Genomic DNA, 13,501 nt, shown 5'->3' with positions numbered 1-13,501 from the left:
TGAAGTTAAAGACTTTATTTAGCTTTAAAAGCCCCATGTTCCTAGGGCATGCCTGGAGCAGTGCAGAAAGGCAGGTACAACTGTCCCTGGATGGGACTTGGCACTGACCACCTTGACCCACCTGGTGGCTCCCTGGGCCAAGCAAGACCCAGGTAGACCAGGCGGGCCCAGTGGTCATAAAAGCATGATGGGCTACCATCCATGGTACCTGGCCGGCAGTGCTATGGTCCTCATGGGTAAAGGTGCACTCACTCTGGGAACCGTGGGCCACCTCCCCGGCCAGGGTTATCACGCCAGACATAGTAGTTGAGCACGGTGGCAAAGGCCAGCCAGGCCAGGTAGGGGTAAAGCAGGCGGGCAGCTGGCGGGCTCACTCGGTGCCAGGCGAGGGTGGTAGCGGTTGCAACCCCGCTGACAAGCACAAGGTCTGCCAAGGCCTGCAGAGACAGGAGGTGGGGAGGCTAGGACCCTGCTGGGTCTAGAAGTTGGACGTCTCGCTTCGCCCTAACTGCACCCCTGAGGTGTGATGGCGGCCCCTGCTCTCTGTTCTCAGCCTCAGTTTTCCTTGTCTGTAAGTCCCTGCCTGACTGTGCCATGCATGGAGACAGCCCTGTGTATGACAGCCCCCAGGGGACACAGCATGTCCAAGGGTGAAGCAGCGGCTGGAAGACTTCCGACCTGAAGATACAATGTTGTCAAGTGCTGACCCGAGAGGCCGGTGCGAGGGGGTCAGACTGCTGTGGTGTGCATGTCACAGGCTCGGCAATAACTTTTTTTTTTTTTTCAAGAAGGTCTCACTATGTAGTCTTAGCTTTGAATTAGCTTTGTAAACCAGGGTATCAGACTTAAAGCAATCCTCCTGCCTCTGCCGGGACTGCAGGCCAGGCATGTATCACCAAACCTGAACAAGAACATTTTTAAGGAGAGGCTTTGTCCCCAAGTGTCATCATGCACAGCATCAGATGTGATGCTGGTGTCTCTTGCCGTGGCTTCTAAACCCAAGACCATAGCCCCACCCACTTCAGCCTGGCCCTCTGGACTTTCCTCATGGAGGGAAGATGGACTGAGGCGGCGTTAGTACACAGGTCACTGTCACCTAGGCTGGCCTAGCCCTCTCCCGGGCTCAACTGATCCTCCCACTTCACCCTCTTGAGAGCTGAGACTCCAGGGGCCCCACTGCACCTGACTCACGGAACTTCTAAAGGGGCCGCAAGCCACAGGCCTCCCCTGCCACCTGCAGATACTGACGTCATCTGGGATGTGATATCACCTGTTCTCCCAGGACCATCTCCAGTGACCCAGGAGTCAAGCTGTGGCCACACTTACCCAGCCCATCTGCCGGGCACCAAAGAAGATGGGGGTCCATGCCCAGTTCAGAGCCAGCTGGCCAGTGTAGAGACCCAAGGGGACCACGGCTTCCTCTGTGAAACCTCCCAGCTCCTTCCAGACCATGTAGGAGCCATACCTGAAACAGACAATGGGTCAGGACATCACAGGGCAAGGCCAAGAGTGCTACCTTCCTGAGACCACTCGGTGATGGCTCGGGTATGCCCTGCCACTGACTTCTGTGTGATCTCAGAGAAGTTGCTTGCCCTCTCTGGGTCTTTGTCTCTACTAAGATTGCTATGGAGATTTGAATTGAGACCCTAGTCAGTGTGTAGTTACAGGACGAAGGCTGGGGTAAGGGGACAAGCAAGTGGCAGCTTGGTCATGCAGGCTCTTGGGGTCATGAGGCAATGGCTGCAGAGGGCTTCTGGGAATGAACCGCACCAGCGTCTGGTTCTGTACAGTACAACCAAAGGACATAGCTGCCACCTGTTTGTCCTGGCACATGGTGCTGTTGTCCACACTGACCTTTATACATGGGGCAGCCTCAGTAGTGTGAGCCCAGGCTGGGTTCCCAGAGGCAAGCAGGAAAAAGTTCAATCTTGCAATGCATAAGTTGGCAGCCTTGCCACCCTCCCCTTCCCATGGGGGAAATGATGCCACTCTGTCCTGGGGCCTCCCTCTGCACAGAGGTTCAATGCCCAGCCTGATGCCACGGGGAACAGGGCACTGCAAGGTGGCACCTGCAACCACCTACCCCATGGCTGAATACAGCGTGCCCCAGATGGGACCCAGTGTCCAGCGAGGTGGATGCCAGGAGGGTTTCTGCAGGCTAGCATACCAGCGGAGGCCCTCACCACGCACAAAGTAGGAGCCCATGAAGCCCCCGAGGCTGGGTGCCAGAGTGAGGCCCACAGCGGGCACCCAGGATGGAGCCATAGCTACTGCAACTGCTGTTCTGGAAAGATCTGAAAGAGAACACAGGGTGAGTGGGAGAAGTTCAAAAGAACCATGGGGAACAGCCCAGCATTGCCTTCAGCTCCTCTGAGGTCCTGTCCCCCAGGATCAACCAGCCCACCTATTCCTGATGGGTGAGGCAGGAGAGCAGAGTCCACCTCCATTCACACTCATACCCCTGCTCAGAGGTTTCACCCAGCATTCTAGGCCAGGCTCTGCCCTGTTCACAAAGCTAGGCTCACACAGACACTCAGGAAAACACTTAAGACTGGGTCCCAGCAATCTTTCCATGTCTTACAGCTGGTCTCGGGCCCTCTGCAGCCAATCTCTGGGCTGGAGTCAAGACTCTTGTCAGTTAGAGAATGGGGGACCCTAGTGTGGAAGTCCAGGGCCCCACTCTGTCTCTGCTCTCTGTGGGAGTACTAAGGCAGTCAGTACCCTGACTGGGGCTCAGTTTCCCCATCAAAAAATTGTTCCCACTAACACCTACACTGACAGTAGCTGGAAAAGTGGGGTGTCTGCTTGCATTAGATTAGAATGCAATGTTGGGGAGGTGGTTCAGTAGGTCAAGCACTTGCTGTGTAGGTGTGAAAAGTGGAGTTTGGGTCCCCAATATCCATATGAATGCTGGGTGAGTATGGTGACCCACCTGTAATCCCAGCACCGTGGAGTCAGGGATGGGGTTCCCAGAGCAAGCCAGCCAGACTAGCTGGAATTGGCAGACTCTGGGTTCAGCAAATAAAGTGGACAGCTATAGGCCGAGCAGTGGTGATGTACGCCTTTAATCCCAGCAGAGCCAGGCGGATCTCTGTGAGTTGGAGGCTAGCCTGGTCTACAGAGCAAGATTCAGGACAGGGTCCAAAGCTATGCAGAGAAACCCTGTCTCAAAAAACCAAAAAAAAAAAAAGTGGACAGCTATTAACTCTGGCCTCCACACCCAAACACAAACAAGTGCATCTCACACACAGAATGAGAGAGACGGAGACAGAGACAGAGACAGAGAGAGACACTGAGGGAAAGAAAGTAAACTAGGATAGCCCAGACAGACCTTGAATGTGAGGACTTCCTGCGCCAGGCTCCTGTGTAGCTGGGATGACCCATCATCTGAGTCATGGCTTAGAGGACATTTTTTAATGAGTTGAAGACTGTTTTTAACATAATCTTTTTTGGGGGGAGGGGAGGGTACAGGTAACTGCAGAGGATGAGCGACAGGAAGCAGGGTGGGCCCACCTGGGTGGGAAGGTGGCAACTTCTGGAGGTCAACCCTGGCTGAGAAGCTGTATGGAGGGGAGAACCTGGGGGTCTGAGGGGGTGCCTGGGGGTCTGAGATGCGACCTGGGGAAAGAGGGAAGTGGATGGGACCTGCGGGGCCGTTAGATCTGCATTTGTCAAAGTCTGCACTAGAAACTGCACTGTCCCGCCAGCACGGTGCATCCTGCAGCCCCTCAGCACTGGGGGGCCGAGGCAGGAGGATTGTGGGTTCTAGGCCAGCATGGGATACACAGTGAGATTCTGCTTTAATAAGAGGGGCAGAGGGAGGAGGGAGGAGGAAGGAGAGGACCACTGTCCCTGCTGGAGGTCACTGTTCCTCCTGTTGTCAAGACCTCTTCACAGTATCACTCCTGCTCTCAGACCTGGGTGACCCCTGTCAGGGCTTTCTATTGGTTTTGTTGTTGTTTGTTTTTTGTTTTGTTTTGTTTTGTTTTGTTTAAGACAGGAGCCCAGGTTGGCTTAGAACTCACTCTGTAGCCCAGGCTAACCTTTGAATGCATGATCCCCCTGCCTCAGCCTCCTAACTCCTGAGTGCTAGGATTACAGACCTGCACGACTGTGGTCTGGCTTACACTGTGGCTTCCTCTCCTCTCTTTTTAATCCTCTCTTTTTAGGGCACAAAGATACTATGTAGCCCAGGCTAGCCTCAAACTGATAGTAGTCTTCCTGCCTCAACTTCCCAGTGGCTCAGATTACAGGAAGAACTACCACCACCATTAGCATGTTTCATTAGCTGAGATGAAACTCCCCAAATTTAAACTAACGATCTTCCGGCCAACACCAAGTTCCAAACATGTCCATCTCCCACGAAGAAACCAACGGCTGCTGGCAGTCGCTCCTTGCTCCAACCTAGCCCTGCCCCTCCCCACAACCAGGAACCCCCCCTTAGGTCCCTCAGCACCTTCTCTGGATATTCCTTACCAGGTAAGAGCCTGTGTAGCTGGCTTCCTTCCTGAGAACCCCGACTTAGAGGTTTGCCAGCCTTCACACACACACACACACACACACACACACACACACACACACCTGGAGCAGTACCTCTTTCCTCTCTGTAGGCTCTGTGGGGGACCTGCTCCCACTTTTTCTCCCAGGGTACTCTTGAGGAGGGAGCAGTGAGAAATACTTAGATGGAAATACAGAGGGAGAGAGACAGATAGAAACACAGGATAGCCTCAGGAGGGCCTGGATCAAAACCCACCAGCCCCTTCTGGCTCTGCTAAAGGGCTTTTATTGGAACGCCAAGGGGTGGAGCAAAAGACAGCCAAGTGCAGCCCCTTCCAAACACTTGGTAACCACACACGTGGTCAAGCCATCCCCTTATACAGTCCTGCTGGGTAAAGCAAGTTCAGATCTCCCTAGGAAACCTCTGTGGACCCCAACAAGGCTCTGCAGACAAAAGTGCTCCTGTCACAGCACCCAGCATGTGGAGGGCAGACCCAACTCTGTGCCTATGAAGTCCCAAACAGGATCAACCAATGTCTCTACTGATGGATTTCAGAGTCCGCAAGTCTCCCATTATCCATCCACTATACAGAAAAGGGTGGTAGCTATCTATCCCAAGGGCGTACCATGAGGACAGGATCTGGGGACAGGACACTGAACCCCAGGTTCCTGCTGCCATCCTCCAGCTGTCCCCCAAAAGGCCAGGCTGTGTTTATACTCAGCTGCCCTGAGGAGATCAGAGACAGGACCCCTATTCCCATCCAAGGTCACAAAACAAGACAGTCACCCGTCCCACTTGAGACTGAAGGAGAAAGTTGGGCCAGGGACCTTTCCAGGGGCCTCTTGGAGACTGCCCAGTTCCTGAGTCACCCGCCTGGAGGGGTGGCAGACAGGCAGGGGTGGGGCCCATGAAGCTGAGTCACCCTGGGCTAGGCTGAACTGGGTAGGAGACCAGGCCAGGGTGGAGTCCCGGGAGGGTATAGGGGACAGGGCAGGAATGCTCAGAGTGGGCAGAGCCGTCTGCTCACCCTTTAGTTCAGTCTCTCCAGAAGGCACACAGCATCCTAAACTTCACCCTACTACTAGCTTACTAGGGGGCCTTGGGATGTTCCAGGAAGGAAGTCCGGACACCAAGATCTCGCCCGAAAACTCCACACAGGGCTGTGGCTATCTGCAGGGACCACTCAACTGCTTCCTCTAGGAGAGGAAGTGACTACCCCTCCACCTCTGGAGAGCACCTTGGACAGAGGGTGTAGGACAATTGAGAGCAGACCATTTTTGTAGGCATCTCTACTTTCACTACTCCAGGACTCGGGGGAATGAACCAAGGCATCACAAACTGCTCAGTGCTCCTCCTTCTCCTTGTCAAAGCTTCCTGTGTTCCTCACAGTGGCCACAAAGCAGGGGTCAGCCACCTCTCTTTAATCCACACAACCTGCTCAGTACCCAGAGGGTACTAGTGCCCTTGCCAGGTGAAGAAACTGAGGCCCGGGAGATTGTAGAACATTCCAGGTCTGTGTCTCTAAAGCCCACAGTGACACACGGCCACTTTGTCAGCTCTGCTTGGAATATAGCACCCTGGGCAAGGATCAGACCCACAGGCAGCCACTATTCTCTTCCCAGTGTCAGAAAGGTCTCAGGCCAACAGTGCCACCCTCTCCATCCCTTGGCGCTATCACTCCGTGGAGCCTCGGACCCCATCTCTTCGTAGGACAGACAGATAGGATGCCTGAGCCCTCCCTCATCGAGTCTGGAGTCGGCAGCCTCTGTAGTATTTCACTCCTGGCTAGGCAACCACAGACTACTGTGGGGCATCAGAGCTCCTCAGGGGCATCAATGTCCCAGTCTGTGAAGCTAGGACAGAGCCAGTGGGTCTGGGGCACCTGTTGCTCTGGGGCTTCCCCAGAGACTGTGACCCAGAAACAGAAGGGCGCCAGCTCTTCCTTCCACTGCCTGAAGCTCCTCCCCATCCTTGAGCTCCCCTTCCAGCGATCCGTTGCTGTCCTGAAGAATTTTAGGGCTTTTTATTCCTAAGGAGCCTGCAAATCCTCATTAGACCTTTCACCAGCCTTTCTCATTCTGAAAGTAATCACGGTGTCAGGAAGAGGTCGGTTAGGACCGGCAGGAACTGGTCCTCAGGAGATCTGGGGTGTGGGGAAATGGCGTTGCCGAGTGGCAACTTTTTCATACAAAGCAGGCTTTCAGGCGCCGCTTGCATAACCCCTAACAAGGGGGACGCAAACAGAAGAAGCCGAAAAGTCCGATCAGGGAAAAGCTGAAGGATAGAGAGAGTGAAAAACAAGCCTGCTGTCTATCGATCCCACCCGTCAGGTACCCACTTTCGGCAGTTTCTGAAGGCCAGCGGGTCTCAGTCCAGCCATGGCCAGGCACAGATGTGCGCACGCAGTGTGCGAGTGCACACATCACTGCGCAGGAGAGGCGGCCACACTGTGCATGCAGGGGAAGTAGGCTTTGGCATCAAAAAGTCCTGACTCCTACCCTCTGCGAGTGTGAACCTTTGCACAGCTTCAGCTGCCCACGGATCCCAGTGCTCCCCCGCAAGGGAAGCAGGATTGCCAACAGCCAGAGGCCCCCTCCCTTCTGCGCCCAGCTGCCGCCAGCAGCAACCTAGCCGGTCCCCACCGAGGCGCAGGACCTTGGCCGCTGTCCCCAGGGTGCCAACCACCCTGAGCTGCACACTCTCGCGGGAGGAGTCCCTCCTGCTTGGTGCTGGCCTCAGTTTCCCTTTTGTCTCCCCGCTGTCGGGGTCTCACCCATCCGCAGCCCCACTCACGTAGTTGCTGGCTGCTCCCCGAAGGACACTGAACACAGAGGTGGTGGCCGCTGACCCCGCCCCACCCCGCCCCGCCCCGCCCAGCGCCGCAACCGGAGGCACCCTGGTTTCTTATGCACGCCCTTGGCCAGGCATTCCTGTCTTGCTCTTGGTGGGCTTGGACAAAGAGAGCAGAGATCCCTGCTCTGGGCATCGCAGGCAGGCCATTGTTCTGCAGATAACCAATGTCAGGGTGTGGTGGCACTTGCTTGTAATCCCACCACCAGAGGCTGAGACAGGAGGATGACAGTGAGCTTGCAGCCAGTCCCGGCTGCGTATTTATTCTTTTGCGACTGTGCCTGGCTGAATTCGACCTATCATCTTATTCTGGTTTTTTTGTTTTTTGTTTTTGTTTTTTTTAAATGAGGGACTGGGGATATAGTTCCGTGGTGGAGTGCTTTCTTTGCATGCGCTGGCCGGAGTTGAATTCCTAGCACTATCCAAAACAAAAGGAAACAAAATTTACCACTTTCTGCCCCTTGTGGTAGTAAAGCCCTAGGCACTATGTCTGGCCACACCCACTTGCTGGCAGCCCTCAACCTCTTCCTGTGAGTCAATTAAAGTATGCTGGCTGGCCAATGAGCCCCACCCGGATCAGCCTGTTTCAACCTTCTGGGCCCTGGGATTATAACCACTACCCCCAGCGTTTTCACACAGGTTCCGGAAATGCATCTCAGATTCAGGTGGTTACAAGGCGACCCACTAAGATATCTCCCCAGTCCCGGGTCTCCTGTTCTTAAACAGCAGCACAGCAGAAGGGGTGGTTGTGACATCTCTCAGCACACCTCTGTTCTATTGCCAATCCCTGTGGCAATGACTGTACATGCCTCGTACATGCCCATCTCCTTTCAGTCTCTCTGTACCCCTCCCCGAAACCCTTGTCTCCCTCCCGGATGGTTTTCATGTCCTACTGTGTATTTGCCAATGAATGCCCCCTGTGGGCATTTCTTGTGAAAGTTTAGTCCCCATGGTGAAGAATCAAGAGGCGGGTCCAGGTGGGCCTTGAAGAGGGGATGAAGTCCCAAGGACTCACTGCATGGCCCCATCCAGCCATGATTCACACAGGAATAGATCCATCCGTTATCCCGAGTGTGGGTCTGTTATCAAAGCCAGTTGGTGCTGGTTGTTGGATGAGGTCCCTCTTGCCAGGTGATGCCCTGCATCCCTTGGATTCTACAGAGTCCCCACCAGCAAGGAAACCCTTGCCAGATGCAGCCTCTGACCTTGAACTTTCCAACCTGAAGGTTGTGAGTGGAATAAACTTCTACTCTGTGGCGCTCAGTGATAGCAACAGAAAACACGGACCCAGCATCTTCCCCCTTGGGGGCCCTGCTTTGTCTGGCTTGAGCCAGTTGCCCTAGAGCTCTTGCTGGCGTGCTTGGAAGGTGACCTTACAAATCTGTCCTCCCCCAGGGAGGACTGACGGCTCTCTAAGAAGGCTACTGTCCTTCAGAACCTTGAAGGTATGTTGTGATCTAGTGGCCTCAGGCTACCTGTGTTGTGACACCAGTGTGCAACTAACTGTACAGGTTGCTGGTCTACTCGGCTGTCGATGCCACCTTGTTGCTACAACCTTTGGATGCAATCTACAACCTTTGGATGCAATCTACAAGCTTTGGATGCAATCTACAACCTTTGGATGCAATCTATCTGGTTCTTCATGGAAAAGTTCAAGTTTGGGCTGCAAAGTTTTGAAATTTTGCAAACGCAACCTTCTGTGTGAGAAGCTTAGCCCATCAAAACCGTCACCCAAAGGACCTGCTCTTTCTTATTTTTGTTACTGTTTATTTATTTTTGGTTTTTTGAGACAGGGTTTCTCTGTGTAGCCTTGGCTGTCCTGGAACTCCCTCTGTAGACCAGGCTGGCCTCGAACTCACAGAGATCTGCCTGCCTCTGCCTCCCAAGTGCTGTTTTTATTTTATGTGTATGGGTATCTTACATGTATGTTTGTTCACCATGTCTGTGCCTGGTGACTACAGAGGCCAGAGAGGGCACTGGACGCTCTGGAAGTGGAGTCAACAGATGGTTGTAAGTCTCCATTCAGGTGCTGAAAATCGAACCCAGGTCCTCTGGAAGAGCAGACAGTGCTGTTAACCTCTGAGCCATCTCTCCAGCCCCCATTTTTTATCTTTATTTTGGAGTCTCCTGTGTAATCCAGGCAGGCCTTGAACTCATGATCCTCCATTCTGGCTTCTCAAGTGCTGGGGCTACAGATGTGCACCACCCTGCCTGGGCTTCCACAGCCCCTGCCCACGTGGAAAGGCCTGGTCATTACTTTTCAGAATTGAATTGCTCCCCGCCCCCAATGGTTTCCTGCGCTCTGTTTCCTCACTTCTCTTTCGGGAACACCTATCACTCAGAGCCCTGGACTTCCTGCTCTGATCTCTCCCTTCCTGGTCTTGCTTTAGTTCTTATGTTTTACTTGTTTGCCTCTCCCTCACTTCCGTCCATGCCAGGAGTTTCTTCTGGACTTCACTGAGTGTTTCAGTTCGGCTTTGCTATTTTTTTTCCATGCACACAATTATATCATTGCCCATTTCTCTCTTATAAGCATGCTGTCCTACCTCATGAAGAGGTCAGTGATAATTTTCTTTCTTTCTTTCTTTCTTTCTTTCTTTCTTTCTTTCTTTCTTTCTTTCTTTCTTTTGCATTTATTTATTTATTTGGTTTTTCGAGACAGGGTTTCTCTGTGTAGTTTTTTGGTGCCTGTCCTGGATCTCGATTTGTAGACCAGGCTGGCCTTGAACTCACAGAGATGCACCTGACTCTGCCTCCCAAGTGCTGGGATTAAAGGTGCATGCTACCACCGCCTGACTTGCATGTATTTATTTTGTATATGAGGTCTGTGGAAAGCCTGCAAAAGTTGGTTCTCTCCTTCTTTCTATCGTCTGGGTTCCAAGGACCGAACTCAGTTTTCAGGTTTAGTAGCAAGCACCCTTATCCACCGAGCCATATCACTGGCCCCAAAGCTAATTTTTAAAAACAACTGTTTTCTTCTTTCCTCAGTTTCCAAATTCTATATGTTGGCTTTCTTTTCTGTTCATAACAGGCTTTCCTCAGATGCCCAGGAATCCTTGAATGCCTTCTCACAAGAAAAGAAATGAACAAGGCTGGGTGATGGTAACACATGTCTTTAATCCCAGCACTCAGGAGGCAGAGCCAGGCAGATCTCTGTGAGTTCGAGGCCAGCCTGGTCTACAAAGCTAGTTTCAGGACAGCCAAGACTGTCACACAGTGAAACCTTGTCTTGAAAAAAAAAAAAACAAGGAAGGAAGGTAGGAAGGTAGGTCTGTGGATGACAGTTTGGTAGTCAAGGTTCACTATTCTTGGAATATCAATGACTTCAGGATTTTCCTTTTGGAATGGCCAGCATCTCCAGGACTTGGAAGATAAGGGTCTAACTTTAGGATTCTGGGAGCTCGATGGAGCAGAGTGCTGGAGTGAGTCTCTATATCCATCATTCAGTGTCAGCCTGTTTCAGAGGAATCCCCACATTCATGCCTCACCTTCCCTTGACCTTTTCCAAACTGAAACTCAGATGTTTCCCAGGACAGGGGACCAGTGGCTGGGGAGAGGAAAGGTTTCTAGGGATCTAACCAATTTTCAAGGATATTTGCAAATAGGTTGATTTGAGCTTTCTTTCTCCCCTGTTTCTAGGAGCAACTGCTACTGCACCTAGCTAAGCTTTGGGGATGATGCTGTAGGAATGAGACCATGGCAACTTTTTTTTTTCTTTCTTTTCTTTTTTTTAAATTTTTTTAAGACAGGGTTTCTCTGTGTAGTTTTGGTGCCTGTCCTGGATCTCGCTCTGTAGACCAGGCTGGCCTAGAACTCACAGGGATCCACCTGGCTCTGCCTTTTGAGTGCTGGGATTAAAGGCATGCACCACCATTGTCTGGCTATCTTTTTTTTCCCCTTAAACTTTTTCATTTATTTTACATACCAACCACAGTTTCCCCTCCCTCTTCTCTTCCCGTTCCCTCTCCCCCTCCCACCTCCCCCCTCCCCCATCCATTCCTCCTCTGTTCAGAAAGGGGCAGGCCTCCCATGGGAGTCAACAAAGCCTGTCATATCACACTGAGGCAGGCACCAAGCTCCTCTTCCTGCATCAAGGCTGGACGAGGCATCCCTACATGGGGAATAGGTTCCAAAAAGACCACGACAACTCTTATAAAGGAAAACATTTAATTGGGGCTGGCTTACAGTTTCAGAGGTTCAGTCCCTTATCACAGAGGGAAGCATGGTGGCTTGTAGGCAGCTCCTGAAGGAGCTGATCTGGATCCATAGGCAGAAGGAAGAGAATGCCACACTGGGCATGGCTTGAGCATCTGAGACCTCAAAGCCCACCCCCAATGATACACTTCCTCCAACAAGGTCATACCTCTTTAGTGCCACTTCCTATGGGCCTATGGGGGGCATTTTTATTCAAACCACCATAGCACTTTTTCTTGTCAAAAGCAAGGCTTCAGGGTCAGAGAAAGACGGCTCAGCAATTAAGAGTACACACTGTTCTTGCAGTGGACCTGAGTTCCATTCCCAGAACCCTCTCAAGTGCCTTACAACCACCTATAACTTCAGCTCCAGAGGATCCAACACCCTCTTCTCGACTCCATAAGCATCCACACTCATATACAGATAATTAAAAAGTAGTCAAGTGTGGTGGTGCACACGTTTAATCCCAGCGCTCGGGAGGCAGAGACAGGTGGATCTCTGTGAGTTGGAGGCCAGCCTTGTCTACATAGTGAGTTCCCGGTTAGCTACAGAGTGAGATTCTTTATCTATCTATCTATCTATCTATCTATCTATCTAATTTAATCTATCATATATACAAGAACATAAATAAATTAAAAAAACAAGACTGAACATCCTGAAATGCTTATTTGATTTTCTTCAAACTCAGTGAAATAGATGTTCGGATATAAATTACTGTGGACTGAGTGATACCTCCCCTCAAAATTCCTATATTGAACTTAATCCCCAGTGTGATGGTATTTAGAGGTAGGGCCCTTGAGGGTTAGTGTGATTAGGTCATGAGGTAGAACCTTCATCAGTTAGATTAATACCCTTAAAAGAAGATACCCCCATCTATCGTGTGGGGATAGGAAAAGCAAACCGGGAAACAGACTCTTTCCAGGCAGTGCATCTGCAAGTGTCTTACTTGACCCTGGACTTCTCAGTCTCCAGAACTCTGAGATGTAATTCCTATTATTTAGGCCCTGAAGTCTATGGCATTGGTATGCCAGCCAGAGTATACTGAAACATATCTCCACATAGATCTTCTCATCTCATTGTGAAGTGCTGTGGTGTGTGTGTGTGTGTGTCCTGAGTGCCTTAGTAGAGACAGGCAGGAAATGAGAACAGATCAGAGTTCCGGAATGTGATGCAGGGGTGAGGTCAGAATCAGTCTGACCCAGTCTCTCTCTCTCTCTCTCTCTCTCTCTCTCTCTCTCTCTCTCTCTCTCTCTCTCTCTCTCTCTCTCTCTCTCCTCTCTCTCTCTCTCTCCTCTCTCTCTCTCTCTCTCTCTTCTCTCTCTCTCTCTCTCTTTCCTCTCCTCTCCTCTCTCTCTCTCTCTCTCTCTCTCTCTCTCTCTCTCTCTCTCTCTCTCTCTCTCTCTCTCTCTCTCTCTCTCACACACACACACACACACACACAAGCTCTCAGAGACCGACTGCACAAGCACAGCTTCCAGTCCGCTGTTCTGTCACTAACCATGTGTCACTCAATCTTTGAGACGGTTGTTAACTGATGATTTTAAAAAGCGAATCTGAAAACGATCCTGGACTTGGTTCCGTGACACGAAGATGTATTGACTGCTTGCTAGGAGCTGGGCACCTAGTTGTGTTTTGTAGGAAACTCAAGAACTGCTTGCTTAATACAGTTGGCAGAATCATGGTGGAGGAAAACGTGCCAGGGTTCGCAGTACTCTTTCACGTTCTACTGGACGGCGTTGCACCGTTTAGTACGTAAATACCTACTGAGGGCTCACTCTGGAATGCTGTCTGTGGTTCCTGGCTGGAGAGGTTTAAGGAAACTCACAGACCACGCCAGGACCAAGACACACCTGCAAATGGTTTGAGAGCTGAGGTGGATCAGTAACATAGGAACTTTTTTTTTTTTCTGGCTGCCTAGGCGACCCGACAGGAAATACGCGAAGGACCGCGCCGCTGCGC

The 13,501-nt window shown here is 51.6% G+C and overlaps 1 protein-coding gene across 2 annotated transcripts; it reads right to left on the bottom strand.

Annotated features, from left to right (window-relative positions):
- Positions 1-7,348, bottom strand: Tspo (translocator protein). Of its 2 annotated transcripts, none has more exons than XM_052748490.1 (4): positions 7,292-7,348; positions 2,084-2,294; positions 1,327-1,465; positions 1-437 (listed from the first exon to the last, which is right to left on the bottom strand). In XM_052748490.1, the coding sequence occupies exons 2-4, from the start codon at positions 2,263-2,265 to the stop codon at positions 249-251; spliced, it is 510 nt and encodes a 169-aa protein (XP_052604450.1). In that variant the 5' UTR covers positions 2,266-2,294; positions 7,292-7,348; the 3' UTR covers positions 1-248. The 2 variants fall into 2 exon arrangements, with proteins under 2 accessions (XP_052604450.1, XP_052604451.1); XM_052748491.1 differs by lacking the exon at positions 7,292-7,348 and adding an exon at positions 2,933-3,162.
- Positions 7,349-13,501: the final 6,153 nt, after the last annotated feature.

Source organism: Peromyscus californicus, unplaced genomic scaffold (assembly GCF_007827085.1).
Source record: "Peromyscus californicus insignis strain IS unplaced genomic scaffold, ASM782708v3 Scaffold_20__1_contigs__length_68692818, whole genome shotgun sequence".
Classification (NCBI taxonomy): Eukaryota; Metazoa; Chordata; class Mammalia; order Rodentia; family Cricetidae; genus Peromyscus; species Peromyscus californicus.
The sequence above is the reverse complement of the archived record's forward strand: the minus strand, read 5'-3'. Positions and strand labels throughout refer to the sequence as shown.

Bases quoted from the DNA above. Each gene is read 5' to 3' on its own strand.
- Tspo (XM_052748490.1), bottom strand. From the start codon at position 2,265: ATGGCTCCATCCTGGGTGCCCGCTGTGGGCCTCACTCTGGCACCCAGC. The intron at 1,466-2,083 runs GTAGGTGGTTGC...TGTCTGTTTCAG, and splicing joins ACGCTGTATTCAGCCATGGG to GTATGGCTCCTACATGGTCT. The intron at 438-1,326 runs GTAAGTGTGGCC...CTGTCTCTGCAG, and splicing joins GTGCCCGGCAGATGGGCTGG to GCCTTGGCAGACCTTGTGCT.